The sequence below is a fragment of the Pieris rapae genome, chromosome 11 (genome assembly GCF_905147795.1).
Source record: "Pieris rapae chromosome 11, ilPieRapa1.1, whole genome shotgun sequence".
Taxonomy (NCBI): Eukaryota; Metazoa; Arthropoda; class Insecta; order Lepidoptera; family Pieridae; genus Pieris; species Pieris rapae.
In genome coordinates, this window is record NC_059519.1 from 160574 (window position 1) to 177240 (window position 16667).

Sequence of the window (16667 nt, forward strand, 5' to 3'; positions counted from 1 at the left end):
CGACCAGTAATAAAAGACATTTGCATACAAATGCGATAGAAGGAGCTACGGTCTATTATATCCTGGTCGTGTTAGGAGCAACTTGAGCACTTTCTCACGCTGGGAATGCACAAAGCCAATTTTCCACAAGAGCAAAAATAACACAAATTCAATTAGGGTGAATGTTGCTGTTCTGCAAAATGAGATGCAGGGGAGGAGGGGGGGGGGATTTATGGGTGTAATATAAATAGCGATGGCGAGAGGTAATCAACAACAGATGTAGATGGTCCTGAATAAACACACTGCATACTGCTAAGGTTAAGTTATGGACACCATATGCATTGTTTCAGACGTTTGAATGTACTGTCAGGTGCTTTAAATAGCCCAAGTCACAGATAACTTCAATGATTAGAATTTAGACTGGTTTTACTAATTAATTTAAAATGTAGTATCCAACGTAACCTACCGGGACAAAGAGCCGGGTTAGGAATTCCCAGGAACGTCGATTTTGTATCATGAAGTGAAGTTGAAGGAAGTCCGTATGTCAGTACATTTAAGCCTCAAATATAAGGAGAGCATATGATTGTTCCAGAAACTGCTCGAAACAATTTGATTAATACGTCCGACTAACCTGCATATACTTTGGTATCTTTTGTAGGCGCAGTCGAGCCAAATGAGGGCGCGCGACGGATCGATACAAGACTTGAATAGCGGCGCTAAGAATGGCTTATTTCGTTACGATGTAAAGGATTACTAGAAAACTTTGTATTCGAGTGCGAGTGTGTAAGATAATATCGGCCCTGTTGTTAAATGTGGATTCAAGTTGGTACCATGTTGTTACCATGATTACGGTGGTTTCTCTACTACTAACTCTTATTCTCGTTTTATGATAAGGCCGTGTTTATTTACAAAGTCATCTTAAAATTCCTTTTTAAACCTAATAATGTGGTTGACGTGAAACCCAAACAATACAAAAAAATAAGGATGAATATTGATGTTATTATATATTATACTTTTATAATATTGTAAAATTTTGATCATGTCAAATTTTCGGCTACAGGCCCCGCCACGCTAAGCCCGGTCGTAGACCCTCTACAAATCCGTAGCAGGCATGTCCTTGCATAGAAACGTGACAATATTTCTTGTAAATTAATTTACATTCTGCTGCTTTGTATTATTTATTACACTGTATATAATACAAGATATGTTTTATCGAAATAAAATATATGTATATAATTTTAACTTCCTTAGATAAATACGACTGATAAAAATCGCTTTATTATAGCTCAAAACTAATGCGAAATACAAATTACATTAAAAATAATCTGTTCTGACATTAACTGTATAAAATACTGTGATATATTTGAAAGGAAGTTCCTTAATCAAAATAAAAGTCATATTATTCTATGCGCTGGTAAAATCGAGTGCTCTTTTGTTCTTAAATATTCATTGTTTTATGTCGGTTTTATTTGCGTCCATCGACAGTAAAATATAAAACCCACTATTATGTCTTCTGTTATCGCGATATTAATATTCGTTTCTTTAGTGATAGAATATAAAAATACTCCTATAATACCGAAGATACATATCCTTCAAATGCGGCATAATTTTAATTCATTATGATGAATAAGGAATATGTTTCTTAAGAAATTATCTACGAGTATTTAAATATGATTTTTTTTCTTCTAGATTCTAAATTGTCCCAATAATATTATATATAAAAGTATTGAATTTGCTTCCTTTGCTCGAAAGGTATACAAAAACAAAAGAGAAAAATAATGCAATTTTACATTTTCCTATTATAGCAAACCCTTGTACTTGTAGATAAAAGAGGATAAGTTCCAGCGGGTGTCGGCGATTGCACATTTAGATGCAAAATTCAACTTGTAAAGATGACTTTGTGGCGCCACGTAAAGCAAAGAATCTCTGGAGTTTCCACACTGAATACTAAGATATTCTAGCTTAAACTTATCACCTAGGATAAGAATTTGTTTTTCCTTAACGAATTACATCCATTTTACATATGAGTTTATGCTCCCGCAGACTCAGTATTACTTACATTGAAATGAAATAATTTATTATATCTTCAAGTTAAAATGACGTGACAATGTCGAAACGCATTAAAAATCATCCCCATTTTTTGCTAGTTTAGAGTGATTGTTTAATATCTGAATTTAAAATGCCTAATTATTGTTTTCAAAGATTGAATTTAATGATTGTTTATAAATTACGGTTACAAAATTATGAAAAGGCGTGGGAAACCAATCAAAATCATTGTTGCAATACAAAATTAGGTTACTCTAATATAAATAACAATAAAAAATACGCTATATAATATTTAAAATAATTAATATTTCAATGGCAATACATAAATTATTCTTTGGAGGTTTACACGAACCACATTGACAAGGGACATCTCTATAAATAGAAATGGTACAGATTGAAAATTAGCTTTGTTTTTATTTTAACGAGAATTTCTAAAAGAAGTTGGTTAGAAAACCACCAATTTTCATTTATATAATTTTCAAAATGTGATTGTCACATCGTTCAATTGCTCGACATGCGAAACGTTTTTATAAACATTTTCCGAATTTAAAATAAATCTGGGTAGCTAGTTATTTCTAGACATAGTCTAAACGCATAGTCAGGTAGCAATAAAGCTCAAAAGGGTGTGGCAGTACGTTATTTACAGCAGCCATAAAAATATCCAAAGGACACCATGAAGATCTTCAATAATTGGAGTGAAGAGCAGTTTTGAAGCTTATGAGTAATGTACTCATAAGTTTTATGAGGTTTTAAATTACACGTTTATTTATGCCTGGCACGTGTCATGCAGAGACCAGAACACGACGAAGGACTTCTAGCGTTGTACGATTTACGAAGCCGTAAATGATTTAATCGTTTTATTTAAACTTACGACAAATTTAAATAAAGTTTAATAATGCAGTCTTGGAAATTATCGATCTTGGAAAATGAAATAGTGTCCTCTTTCACACATCAAACTGCTATTACAATTGATAAAATTTGTTTATTTGAGATTTGCGACCGGGTGTTTGTAACCAACGCTCGGTTATCTTAAATTCGAATGTCGAACTTCATTAATCTCTCTGCTGTACGATTATAGCTCTTTATGCTATTGAGAAATCGCTGAGATGTGTTTAGGCAAGATGTAATCAGTTGGCTTATGTATTTCGTAACAATAGTGACAAATGAAACCAGTTTCTATATTAAGATCTGGGCCCATACACCCGTAGATCCCTCTATAGTTCGATCGTATCAATAATTGACTCCTGTTTATTTAATTCTATTGTGTCATAGCTTTTGTTATGATATTATATTTCATACTTTTATCAATTCTTAGATGGACTTATAGATTTTTATTTCTCGAGAATACTAACAGATATTTAGAACTAGAAAGTATTTGACTAGTATCGCGCCTTTTCACACAATTGTTTTCCAGCATACCAGCCTTTCTACAGAAGCAATAATATTTACTTCTCATCCTTAATGTCCTCATACATAAACTGCAAATAGACTAAAGGAGAAAGATAAAATTGAGCACATCCCGTGGGTAATGTTGGGAACCGTTGAAATGGGAACGTGATGCTCCGCGCGGATTTCACCAATCTTTCCATCTACGCTTTTCCGATCGTCTCAAGTCGCCATTTTCAAACCGGCAATAAGACGCAGTAAACACCGACTGTCATCTGCTGGAAATATCCTTCGACGCGAACGTACTTTTAAAGCACTCCCCGGAGATTTCACATATTAGAAATAACAGCAAAAATCGTGTACACGACAGAAATCCCAGTTGCTTTAATAACAAACCTGACTGTAATGGATTAAAAGAGTTTTCTAAAGTTAAATTCAAGTTATACATGATCGCGGCGGTACTAAAAAGATGTCATTCGAGGGAAAGTCATCCCATCTTTGAATTTCTCAAGAGCGTTGCATACGTAATGCAATGTAAAGCAGTTGCGGAGACGTCATTTAACTTTCTTAATTTATTCAGTATAATATCTGCTTGTCTCTTATTGGCGACAAGCTGTCACAAGTCTTTGTTTTTACTGTCAGCTTCTTAAAACTAAACTAATTTTCCATCCCACCATCACTATTACGTTTCACGAGGCTCAACACAGACCTTTAAGCGATTCCGTGTAAACAACATTAGTCTTTTATCATGCAGGCTTTTATTAAAAGTTTCCTTATATTTTCAGCATATATTTGACGCTCTTGCAACGTACGGGTATTGACAGTCTATGGAGCATTATACATCTATTAACCATCCCAGCGCTCCCACCACGTTGTGGCCCCAATGCGTTCAAACTCTCTAATTACGATGAAACAATCGTTGAAATCCCACCGCGCCGGTTATCGAACTCACCAAAGCTTACAAATCTGCCATAAGGCCAGCCGTCGGTGTATGTGACGTAATCATAACCTCGTCGAACGAAATATCAGCGAAAGGCGAATTAGGCCATGTTTGTGTAGGCTCGTCGTGTTCTACGAAATTCCAGGTTGTTAATATTTCGATCATAGATTTACTTTTATCTTTCATTTTTTTATAGAAGAAAGTTCTTTTATTCTACTAAATAGGAGTTGGTAACTATGAATTTAGAATAAGATTTATAAAGTAAGGATTATATAGAAACACTTATTGCATCTGATATCCGAGCCATTGGGTATTTTAAAAGATCGAAGCATTGTTATATGCATATAGAATGCAGATTTAGTACATGTCTGGCGCCGGATCGACTGATATAACCATAGAAAACTATCGGTCCGGAATAGTCGTATGAAAATTATTGAATTGGTTATAATTCAAGTAATATCTTCCTGGAATACAATTTTGCATTGAATTTATTTTCAAGATATTCTGAATGTATCCCATATCGTAAATCATGAAGCGAAATATTGTATGAAAATGTGAATTTCTAAGAGAGAGAAATGCAGAAATGTTTGTTATGCGCTTTTCATTTGAGATTTTATCAAACGTTTAAAAATTCACAACATTAAGTCTTCAGCGGCCTAAATCAAGCCCACTACTGTAATTCGTTGTATTTGTGTACCAAGTTCGATATGCATTTATAAGAGAAAACTCGTCATTGATAGAAGTGGGTTGGTGCAACGAGCAAGTAGGTGAGCATGTCGAGGTCGTGACGTCACGCGCTTTCTCTGCGCCCGCGCCGCTCTTGTGCAATCCCCGCCAGCGCACTTCTTGCTATGCTCTTGCACTCTGCCCCTACCTATATTATTATTTCTATGTAATGCACATACGTTATACACTGCACTACTATATCCTAAAATTGATATTTTATTAGGTACAGAATCTTAAAATTTTTAGAAGAAAATTCTACATATTTAAACCTTCCTTTTTCCTTTGGATTGATTTCCTCATTTTGAGTTAAAAACGTATAAATCCACTAAACTAGTTATATTATACGTAGTTCCGGATTTATAACTAAACTAGCGCTTTTCTGACAGTTGTTTTCTATTCACTTAGGTACTAGTTAGTAAAACTAAACTAAAACCTTTTTTATTCTGTGCCTTAGATTTCTGTATCTGTTTCATGATCATATAGTTCATATATTTTTTAGGCGTCGTATTTTGTGCTTAAGGCAAGCTGGTTTTAGTACGATGTTTGACTTCTCTGTTTTAGAGAATGTTAAATGCGCACATAGAAAGGTAGTCTATTGGTGCACAGCCCGAGATCGAACCTACGACCTCAAGGATGAGAGTCCCACGCTGAAGCCACTAGACCAATACTGCTCTTAGGTCAACAGTTTAGCGAATAATAATATATTCGTTGTCGTAATACGTTCGGTAAATGTCTGAGTCATAGTCCGAATCCATTCACTACAATTCGCCCTGTAGTACCTAAAACAATAAAACAAATATTTAGGAAAAATATGCCTTGTGAATAATTTCAATGAAATTACAGCGTAAATCATAAAAGTTTTAACTAAATGAAATATTTATAGTCGGCACTCTTGAAAATAACGTACTGCATATTTGTATTTTATGTTTCGTCGTAAAACGTATCTAACTAACCATATTGTGAAGCTAATAAAACATGTTCGACTAGGCACTAGGGATAATATACGACCTATAACACGTACATATTGGGATAGTAGTACAGACAACAATTGCGTTTTTTCAATTTTCCTTTACTTCACCACGAAGGCTACATGCTAATTGAATGGGGCGGTTCAAACAAATAATGCATTTTTTAATATTCCTTTTGTTTTTATAACCTTGGGTATAAACGAATGGAGATTTTAGAGTCCGATGCATGCTTATCTCCACATCGGTCACACAACCTACTTTGCGGTTAAATGAAAATTCATTAAAGATTTTTATTTTAATTAATTGCAATATGCAAATTGGCGAGACGGCACGAACGACTAGATAATATTTTATTTTATATTCTTTATTATATTTACGAAAGCAGGCTAGCACTTTAAGCTGTTGTCATTGGCAAATCGTAGAAAATTTACTGATATATTACATATTTGCATTATTGTTAGTATCCCAACCATTTCATCATCCTTTCAGAAGAACGCGATTTGATTACAACTCCCCGATATCCAGATTGAGCATTCTGATAAACGAACTAGGTCTTATGGTTGCTCCCCTCACACCTTGAAATCGATTTTCCTTTAGTTTTTATAACTTTATTGTTTTTATCTCTTCGTGTTTGTTGTGTTGCCAATAAGTGCTCATCACATGAATAAATATATTTTATTTTTCTTGTACCAATGTAGGTATATATATATATATACCTATGCTTAGCTTTGGCAATGGTAACATTTTAATTGTATACCTTAATTCGCTACCACCTTTTAATTAGCCGATTATGTTGTTACAATAAATAATTGAATCAATAGACCTAAATGTAATTTATCGCCATCTAGCGAGCAACAATTAACGAGGTGTGGTCATTCCAGAAGTGTGGAGTGCGGGCGGCGGGGGTGGCTCAACAGCATGCGGTAGCAGCGGTATGGACCTGAAACACGAGGTGGCCTACCGAGGCCTGCCCAGCCAGGTTAAGGCCGAGCCGGGGGTCAGCCACAACGGGCATCCCCTGAACGGGCACGCGAGGGACTGGATGGCTGGTGGTGGTGGCTCCCCGTCACCGGGTGCAGCCCAGCAACAACCTAACGGGTACTCCTCGCCGTTGTCGTCGAGCAGCTACGGACCTTACAGCCCGAATGGAAAAATAGGTGGGCAGATAGGCTATCCCTCTATAGTTAACATATATCGACTTTATTGACACCTATTTAAAAGGAAGTAAACATTAAAATAGTTTTATAATGCAAAGTGTTTTCCCGTTTGGAGAATGTCACAAAGAAAATTGTGTAACTGTTTATATGGCTGTTGAAGCTACTTCCCCCATTTATATCATTCGTAAGTGCGTCACAGTGGGGAGTGTGGCCCACATACCATTAGCTTGGAACAACAATAGTCCATTTCCCATGAGCCTCGCTGAAGGCCTCAGACCCCCAAGTGGGTACACGGTACACGTGATTCAATCGAATATTGCTATTTGTAGCTCAGGACTTCAAAGAACACTAAAAGGTGGCTATTGGCTTTTTATAATAGCTGGTTTACTGAAATTAAACTTGTTACGTAAGTTACTCTCCGCCCATAATCTTTATGAAGCGTAGCTCGTTTCGCGCGTCACTAGAGGCGCTGTTAGATTTTGACACAAATATTGACAGAGACATCGTGTAATTTTCCGTGATCAGTGCCATCCCGTACAACTTTCTAGCTGCAGTTTGATATTAAACTTTTTGGAAATAAAAACAATTATGCTAATTATAATCCACGAATCACGAATTTTATTAAGTGTACCTTCGATGCCACAAAATAAAAGTATACAATAATACTTCATGCCACAATGGCAATATAGCTAACATAATACGTGATTGTTTAAACTATAATTACCGCAGTAGCTCATTTACATATTTTAATATATACGTGACTTCTTTCGACCTCTTTGACTCCACCGACGCGTCAAGGACGTACATACTTTTGTTAATATTCTGTTACCACAACAAAAAACTCAGATAAAGAGCTCGAGCGCACGAGCTGATACCGGCATTTCGGGGCTCACTCGAAACTGGCCAGTGTTTTATCGGCGTTAAAAAGGATTTTTCCGTGTTTATCGCTATCACGCTTCTAGATAATGAGGTCGTTGACCCGAGAATTGCTTTAGTGCGTTATTAGATAATAAATGCGCTCCCTTAATTTTTGTTCTATTTATTTATACAGGTTTAAAAAACTCTTAGATTTCACCTTGCTTTACGCTATACCTTAACAATTACTTGACTCAATCGTACCACACTTTGTATGTAACGAAATACGTAGTAACAGCCGTTTCAAATGTCATATAACACTCGAGTATTATTTACTCAAGTGATATTTTTCTTCAAATACATATTGCGATATTTTCTTCGTATTGTGGGAGCGGAGTTCTGTTTGGTTTGTCTGTTAATGTTTGAAGTAGCCAACTACTTGTTACATTTACAAAAAAAATGAGCCTTAGAAGCTAGCTGACGATTTCGTCCTCGTTTAAAAAGTCATGGTTTTCCAAAGCTCCCAAATAAATGTTATGTATATTCATATTTAAAATATTAAGATAATGATATGCAGAAATTTGTAAAACTAGTCAATAAGACATTATATTTGAATGAAATACATTCATAGTCGTATCAGTGATCAGGGGGATTAAAATACATATCTTTATGTCTATGAATATTTTGTGCCTTCGTCGACGTAGCCTAAACTTGACAAATATATTAAGCGCTAGAAGTTCTGAGTCTTGAAATTGAATAAAGAGATTTCCCAGCCAAAAATATATATGTAGTGCAAATGCGAATGTTTTAAATACCTGTACAATATTCTTTGGAATCGTGGGAAAGTGGAACGAAATAATAACGCTACGACGTAATTTACATAATGTATTATTGGAATTGCCATAATCAAATCCAGTATTATATGAGAGCCTAAGTTTGTTGCCAGCCAAATTAAGTTCATTTCCCTTATATTAATTTGATCTGGAACTGGGCCGAGATTCCAAGAACCAATTAACAAACTTGTCTCAACGAAAAATATTTGCGGCGTCGGAGCATCACGTTGCAGCGTTCCCCTCATTATTACCTCGTTATGATTTATTTTACAGATCTGATGGACTGCTTAATAAAGCTATATATAGTATAGTATTTAAACACCTATTCACATTCAATATTGCCGCTCCATCTACTTTATGGATGAGTATTACAAAAATATTATCAAAGCATATAAAATAATTCAATGATGAATAAGTTATTTCACGGTTACCTAAAACGCGAACCGGATATTCTACTTCAGATGCATCAATGCAATTTCCGCTAAACGCTACGCTGATGTCTATCGGTGGAAAAATCGGGTTAACAAGCAAAAAGTCGAGTATATGCTTGTTAAGATCATCAAAGCGCTGGTTAATATATTTTTTGTTTGTAGCTTCGTCTCGGTCAAGTTTATCAATTTATGTATTATATACCGTGATGTAATCAGGATGAAACCGAAGCTACTTAAGTTCCACCATTAAATTATATTTTTAATTAAAAACATGGGGATTAAATGGCTGACGTTAGCTGCCAATTAGCAAGAAAACAATTGTCTTATTTGTTGCTCGATTTTATTTTAACAATGGTTATATTTTGGATATTCCATTTCTAAACAAACAGGAGACAATATATTTATTGTGCATCATTGCAATTGCTGTATACTGTTTATACAAACAGTAAGACCTTGTTCAAAACTTGAAACTATTTCACATGAATGCAATAAAATATTATTACTAGAAATTTCTAAATTATGGCGTAGAGAATCATATAGATGCTTAGAAAGTTCGATCGTGGTTTCGTTAATACTAAAGCAGTTCTCATGATCTTTGGACCGAGATTGTTTGCTCTCACTTTTTGCTATGGAATTTTTACTTAACGAAATTAAAGTTTAGACACTTTGAGGTCGTAGGTATGTGGGAGATGCGGAGTTCTCCCCAAATGTTTTTTTAGCATAATTAACACCAATATACTCGTACTATGGGCGAGAACATTGTTATAAAAGCAACATCCAGTACCTACTACCTACTAAGAAAGATTATCCAGAACAGATATTAGCCTAGATGTAGTGTTGTACCTAGTGCTAGAGTTTTTTTATAAATTTTGCACTCGTATTTATCTGCTTAAATAAAGTTGTTACACTTCGCTATAATAACTCAAATTTTAATGCATTGTTGATATTTTAGGAAATCTCGTATTAAAATTTTGTCCTAGGAAATAGCTTTTTACTCACCTAAAAATTAAGTAATGACCTTACTTAGTCAAAATGAAGGCTTTAAATGACTTCCGCTTTATAATCACAATACCTCATTAATAATACTGATATCGTCATTAGTAAAACGAAGTTTTGCTGTAATTCTTGGTTTCCTCGATATAATTGTGAATAATAATAATAACATCAAACATTCTATGAAGTCTTACTTAAAGTTAATTAGGGATTTGGAAATAAGAAATGGTATAAACTCTGTTGCTTGATAATCTCTCATCGCTTGTTTCATTATATTGATTTATCCGATGGTTTCGATGACCTGCCATAATGTTGAGTGGGAATCTTAAGATTCCCGGGAATTCAGACGTAATATTTTTTTATCCTGTATTTCAGTTATGTCAGAGGTAAAAACGTGGTATTATTCTTTAAACTAATAACAATTTAAATGATACTTCGCTTTGTGATTGGGATTGAATGGCACGAAACATGTGACACAAACAAAATGATTAGTGAAAGCAGTTGAGCAAGATAGCACGAGATAGTCTGTTGAGTTAAGCAGTGAATGATATACTCGTGGCCCATACCCACTGACCCAAAAGTAGTTGATTCGCATTTCGATTATTATGTTCGACCTTATTATAAAGGTTAATGAGCCAGTGAAAACATTGGAAAACTTGCAGTCTGCCAACTGGCAATCCCGGCCGGTTCGTATGTAATTGCATAATGCTACCGAGCAAATTAGCGTCACTATGTCAATTGATTTGTATATTCATTGTGTACACAAAGTGGCTCATTCGGCAACACGTGTATTACATTTTAATTAAATTGTTATATGTACTTATAAATGATTTAAAATTAAAACTTAAATGAATTCATGTGATTAATTACATCCCTCATTCGCTCGACTCGGGTTGCCCTGTGGGACCAAAAAAATGAGGTCAACAACCTTTTGCAACAGCAGATCTGTTTATATCTTAATTTGTGTGATTAATACTTTAATTTAAATAGGTTTAATGTTCTTATTCACTTCTAAATAAACCATCTCGGTTTATTGACGAACCTTGAGTGAACTCGAAACCCGACAATGAAAAAGTTAGGAAAACAAAAGTTTTGAAAGAAACTCGGCAATGCAATACTTACCTCCAACAGTTCATTAAATCGTTTCATAATCAGCATTGTCTATCGTGGAAGGGGCCAAGGCCATCTTTATCGCTGTTTGAACCCGTGTGAACTCAGCATGGCGCAATCTGCTCCCATAGTGTGAACCCGACTTAATCCTCTCGTTAGCAATCATTATACCTCTATAGCTTATTGGCTTTATCTTTTCAATCTCGAAGGGAAAATATGTGTGTACTGAGTATTTCTATAAAATCGGATATTCAGTATCAATTTACGAGGCAAAAAAAATATTTTATACATAATACACATTATATAAACGGCTTGGCAAAAAGCTGGGAAGCTGGCATATACTGTCCAAAATCTTTTTAAGATAAAACATATTTGCATAGTAGGAATTTGTTAGGAAAAGTATACGGGCTGCAATGCACCGGAAGTGAGTGAGCTCATCGCACGGTGGGCGGGGCGCGTCCATAGGGTATAAACTACAAACGTTCCGCCAAAAGGCGCGCCATTGTCGATTCGTGAACAGAATTGATGTGCGAATTGAACAAAACGTTATTGACACTTAAATCGTTTACGTAGGTGTCGCTAGATCACTTTACTATTCACGTTAGTTTGTTTCGTACGAAATATCCTTGAGAAGCATGCTATATGAACTCGAGTTATGCTCCATACAATATAATGTATACTTTAGATTTTACATGAAGAATTATTCATATGGACAACTTATGGCCTCTATTTTTATTTTCAACATACATTTAATTGCGAACTGGTAGTAAATCTACAATTGATTTAATTTTTTTGACGTTCAGAAGTGTACTTGTTTACCTATATTAATAAAGATATTTTGCGTTTAAGTTTGAATGAAAAAGCCTGAACCACTTTCATGGCACTGAACTGGATTAAATATTAGGTAAACTACAACTAACTACATTGAAAACTTGAATATTCCTTTTATTTTTAGTCAATCGCCAAAGTGCAGTACTATCAGTCTACATATACTTTAAATATATTGTATATTTCAAGCATATGCTGTGTATATATGTATGTGGATTCATCCCGAATGAAATCTTATTGTTCGTGAGCATCAACGCGTGAAATCGAGCGTACTTCGTGCATGCATTGATATAATAATTGTTGACTATTAACTGTTGCTTGAATTGTGTTAGTAATGAACGGATATATCAACATGATGTATAGCTATACGTATTTATGTAATCAAAGTGACCCAGCCACGTACATCTAACCGAAGTAAAATTGCACATGAACCTAGTAGCGTTTTGTAAATAGCTTAAGAATGTTAATTATCAATATTGATCTCGTGAATCACATTCGCATGGCTGTAATTACGAAACTCGAAGTAAATTGAGTCGCGTAGGAGCATAGTTTCCAGTATAGATTATTAGATAAGAACTTTAATTACTGCGTTGCGAGTCCCAGTAGGTCAGATATTATTAAAGATAGTTTTTCTTCACTTCAAGCAAGGATTACTGATATACCTCTCGACCTGTGTCCTTGTTCTTTCACAGATATGAGGTAAGCGCAAATTTATTTTTAATATGCGCTTACCACATATATAATATAAAGCTATATTTAGCTTGTGGCAAAGGTATATTAGAATGTTTAAGGCAACTTTGATATGATCTATTCATTTCATATGACGTCTCATTGCAAGTGGGTCATGACAAGTGGGCTAGGTCGGGAGGACCCATGCAATTGGGACGATCCGGGACTGTCCTACTTTCGTGTCCTGGGCTGCCTGGTGCGATCCAGCCATCACTAGTGTAGGGAATTATATTAAGAAAAAAATTGACGCATGTAGAACGGGGATAATAATTACATGTTTTATAGATATGAAGTCTCCTTTTGCTTGTATTTGTCAGCCATATTACACATGTAACTCTACTTAGCAATGCCACTATGTAGTATCTATTCAGACTTTTTGTACCGTTTTGGTTCTAGAGTAATGAGTGACTTTCTTAATGAATCTATAAATAAGACACGCTCTTTGCTTGGTTTATACCTTTAATAAGCATGAGCATTTAAATCTTCATAATATTCTTATCGGGTTTGCAGTAATTTAGCATTCTGCGGTCAAAACGTAAAATGCTACCACCGCGATTGAGAACTGGTTTATTTTAAGAATTACTCGGTAAGAAGTTATTCTGAAGTATAGCTGAATGTGAATAACTGGTGGAATTTTTATTCACAAAACATTTAATTTTTCAAAATATACATTACGTATGTAGATGTCACTTATTTATTTCGAGTACTTTTTAATATGATGTACTTTATAACTATCTATGTACTATTGTTGTAGAATACAATTAGATGTGGCTTGCTAAAGCTTATTTGCGCTCTTTACTTCTGTTTAAATCGCCACTTCAAATATTTATACAATAAATAATATAATTTATTCACTTGGGGTCCTTCAACAAAAGAGCATTCCATTTCTTAAAAGGGCGGCAACGCACTTGCGGGTCTTTAGGCAATGTTAATAACCATGGACGGCTGAACTCAGGTGAGCCTCCTGCCCGTTTGCCTCCTATTACATAAAAAATATCTATATAAAGGCGACGTATGCTACATTTTTTTAAGCATACAAAGCATGTCTACATTGCTACATTTAGAATACCTCAATATATAATCGCTGTTCACTAGACTCTTGATTGGTCATTGAAGTAGATATTGGTAAATAGTTTTCAACTAGTCCATTGCGTGTGCACACATGCAAATCTCATTGACAGGTTTTGGGAGTACTAAAATTAGCAGCAATACCGACATACTCCTTTCACTAGCCGAGGGCGACTGCAGCGCATACATAAACTATGAGCGGACGCCGCCTCATCCGTATTCAAGGGCGTGTGGACTCTTGCGCACTGCGTATCAGACGGTCATGCGTTTACCCGACATCATGAAAATTCTCTGGCGGAAACATCGCTTTTTCTTAGATGTAATTTAACAGAGCAAATGGTCACAAACGATAAAGTAATGACAATCACAAATATCACATATTATATAGATACGAGTACATAGAACAATTTTTCTTTGTTGACGACCTCTAGGTGTTTTGTTTGATTACCAAGATAACATTTTAAATAAGTTTAAATGTAGAATAAAAAGCATAACAAAACGTCGCCCTTTCTCACATTCAATACCTACTTAAATTATGAACATTCTACATAAAAAACTGTTAATCTACTAAAGATAAAAATAAATTTACGTAAGTTAAGCACAGTCTGAGTCTAAATAAAATAACTAAGTCGCACTTAGTTTAATATTTTGTTATATACACGAGGATTCGCTGCTTTATAACATCAGTCGGCTAATGATAGTGATCCGGTATTTATAACACAACATTTTCTAGCATTCTGAGTGCTGGATTTTACTATCCGTTACAGCTTTAAGTCGTGCTAATAAATTCTTACGACCTTCTCTTTGAATTATTTTCCGATTGTTAATTGATATTTATAAAATAAAATTCTTTTATATTTTAATTTTCGCTACCCATTTTTCAGAAGCAATTTTAAAGGAACATAATATTCGAGTACCTTTCATTACCTTTTGAAATCATTTGACTAATCATCAATTGATAATATTATATATGATTCGGACAGAAAAATGTATATGCCCCATGCCCCATTGGTATTACTAGACTTATCATGGACTTGGACAGACAATTCTTAATAATAAAAATATTACCGGAATTATAACAAGGACTGTAACTCAAGTAAAGTTAACTTTTGTGGGCTTTCTGTTTGAAATAAATTGTGTTAAGTAATCTCAAGTACGAAAGTTAAATAATAAGATTAAGAGAAAAATTTATTGAAAAGAATATTACGTTATTCTTACAAAGTACAACCCATAATGCAAGAGAATAGCTGCTCATGTCCATTGTTATATTGTACCCTTCATTTCTCTTTTAAAGGCTTGTTTACAGTTTCTTTCTTTAAGACAGACTTATCCTATTAAACCTATAAGACGTGATATCGGCTACATATTATATCAGTGGCCATAGGTCAGAAACTAAGAAACAATGTATGTACTTATCAATATCTGATCTATGACCACAGTGAGGAACTCTACTCTGTGAGGAAGTTAAAAAGTAATATATTGTTATTCAAGTGAAAAGCAATATGTAATAGTGTCTCAATGATTGGCACGAATTGATACAACGTGACCATAATTGTGGGCTGTCAAAGTGTCAGTATCCATCAAGGAAAAAATGTTTTGACGTGTCCTCAACAAGAGATCGAATCTCAGTAACGCCTTGAAACACGGGTTCCCGGCTGATTAGGTATAGACGTAAGACAACTAGCGATTTAAATCATTAGCTAATTCTCAAAGTATAAACTATAAATAAAGTAAAAAAAATAATACCGTTTTCCTTTTCAGGTATGTCTACTTAATAATGTTGAAAAAACAGGTAAGTTAACTTAGTTTTCGAAGTTTATTCTTTTGTATAGGATTCCAAATAGAAAGTTACAATTCGGAAGCCTTTATCTTTCTCTTTACAACGTAGGCTTTACTCTTATATACAAATACAGCTGATACACATACTTGAATATGAATTATTTGAATACCCGACCAGTAGGTGTGCATATCGCCATAAATAGTGGCTGAAATAATACGTACAAGTGGATCGAATTTCATTAGGCCAGTTAAAGGACTGCGTAACTTGACGACCAATGAGTAATGGCTTCTGCCCGATGAGATCACTTTCAAATGGTGCTAATTTAGCCGACTGAGAACCCTTGCAGGAGTCAATACACTTTGCAATTCGCATGTTTACCAAAAGTATCATACCACCGTAAAAATCAAGACAAATACAAATTCAGAACGCTAAGCGTCAACGTTCTATATTTTAAAAAAGTTATCATTACTTTATATTCAAATTTATTTCATGTTTCATCGGTGTTTTCTAAGGCAGCAGCCGAACAGTAGGCATTAAATTTTATTTATTGAACTGACTTCCGAAATCATATTGAAACACAAAAAATTTATTAATTCAAAACAAATAACATAATACATAAAAATATATCTAATAACTAACCTTAAAATTTATACTGAACAACGCAGTTATTTGGCGGTTTACTAAATTTTTATATTAATTATTTCAAGTTAATTAAACAAAACACGATAATACAAATTATTAAACTGATTGTAGTTTTTTTTAGTAAGTTGCGCCATCTGTTCTTTTACCTTGGAACTCGTGTGCCAACGACATTCTGACATTGACCGCTAGATGGTGT

General features: G+C 34.6%; 1 protein-coding gene across 2 annotated transcripts in view; it reads left to right on the plus strand.

Moving 5' to 3' along the window:
- LOC110991576 (ecdysone receptor) overlaps nt 1–16667 on the plus strand; it is a 78595-nt gene that overhangs the window by 17505 nt on the left and 44423 nt on the right. For both annotated transcript variants that reach the window (XM_022256975.2, XM_022256976.2), the window contains exon 3: nt 6927–7202. In XM_022256975.2, coding sequence (XP_022112667.1) covers nt 6980–7202 — 223 coding nt within the window. In that variant the 5' untranslated portion in view covers nt 6927–6979. The remainder of the gene's footprint in view (nt 1–6926; nt 7203–16667) is intronic.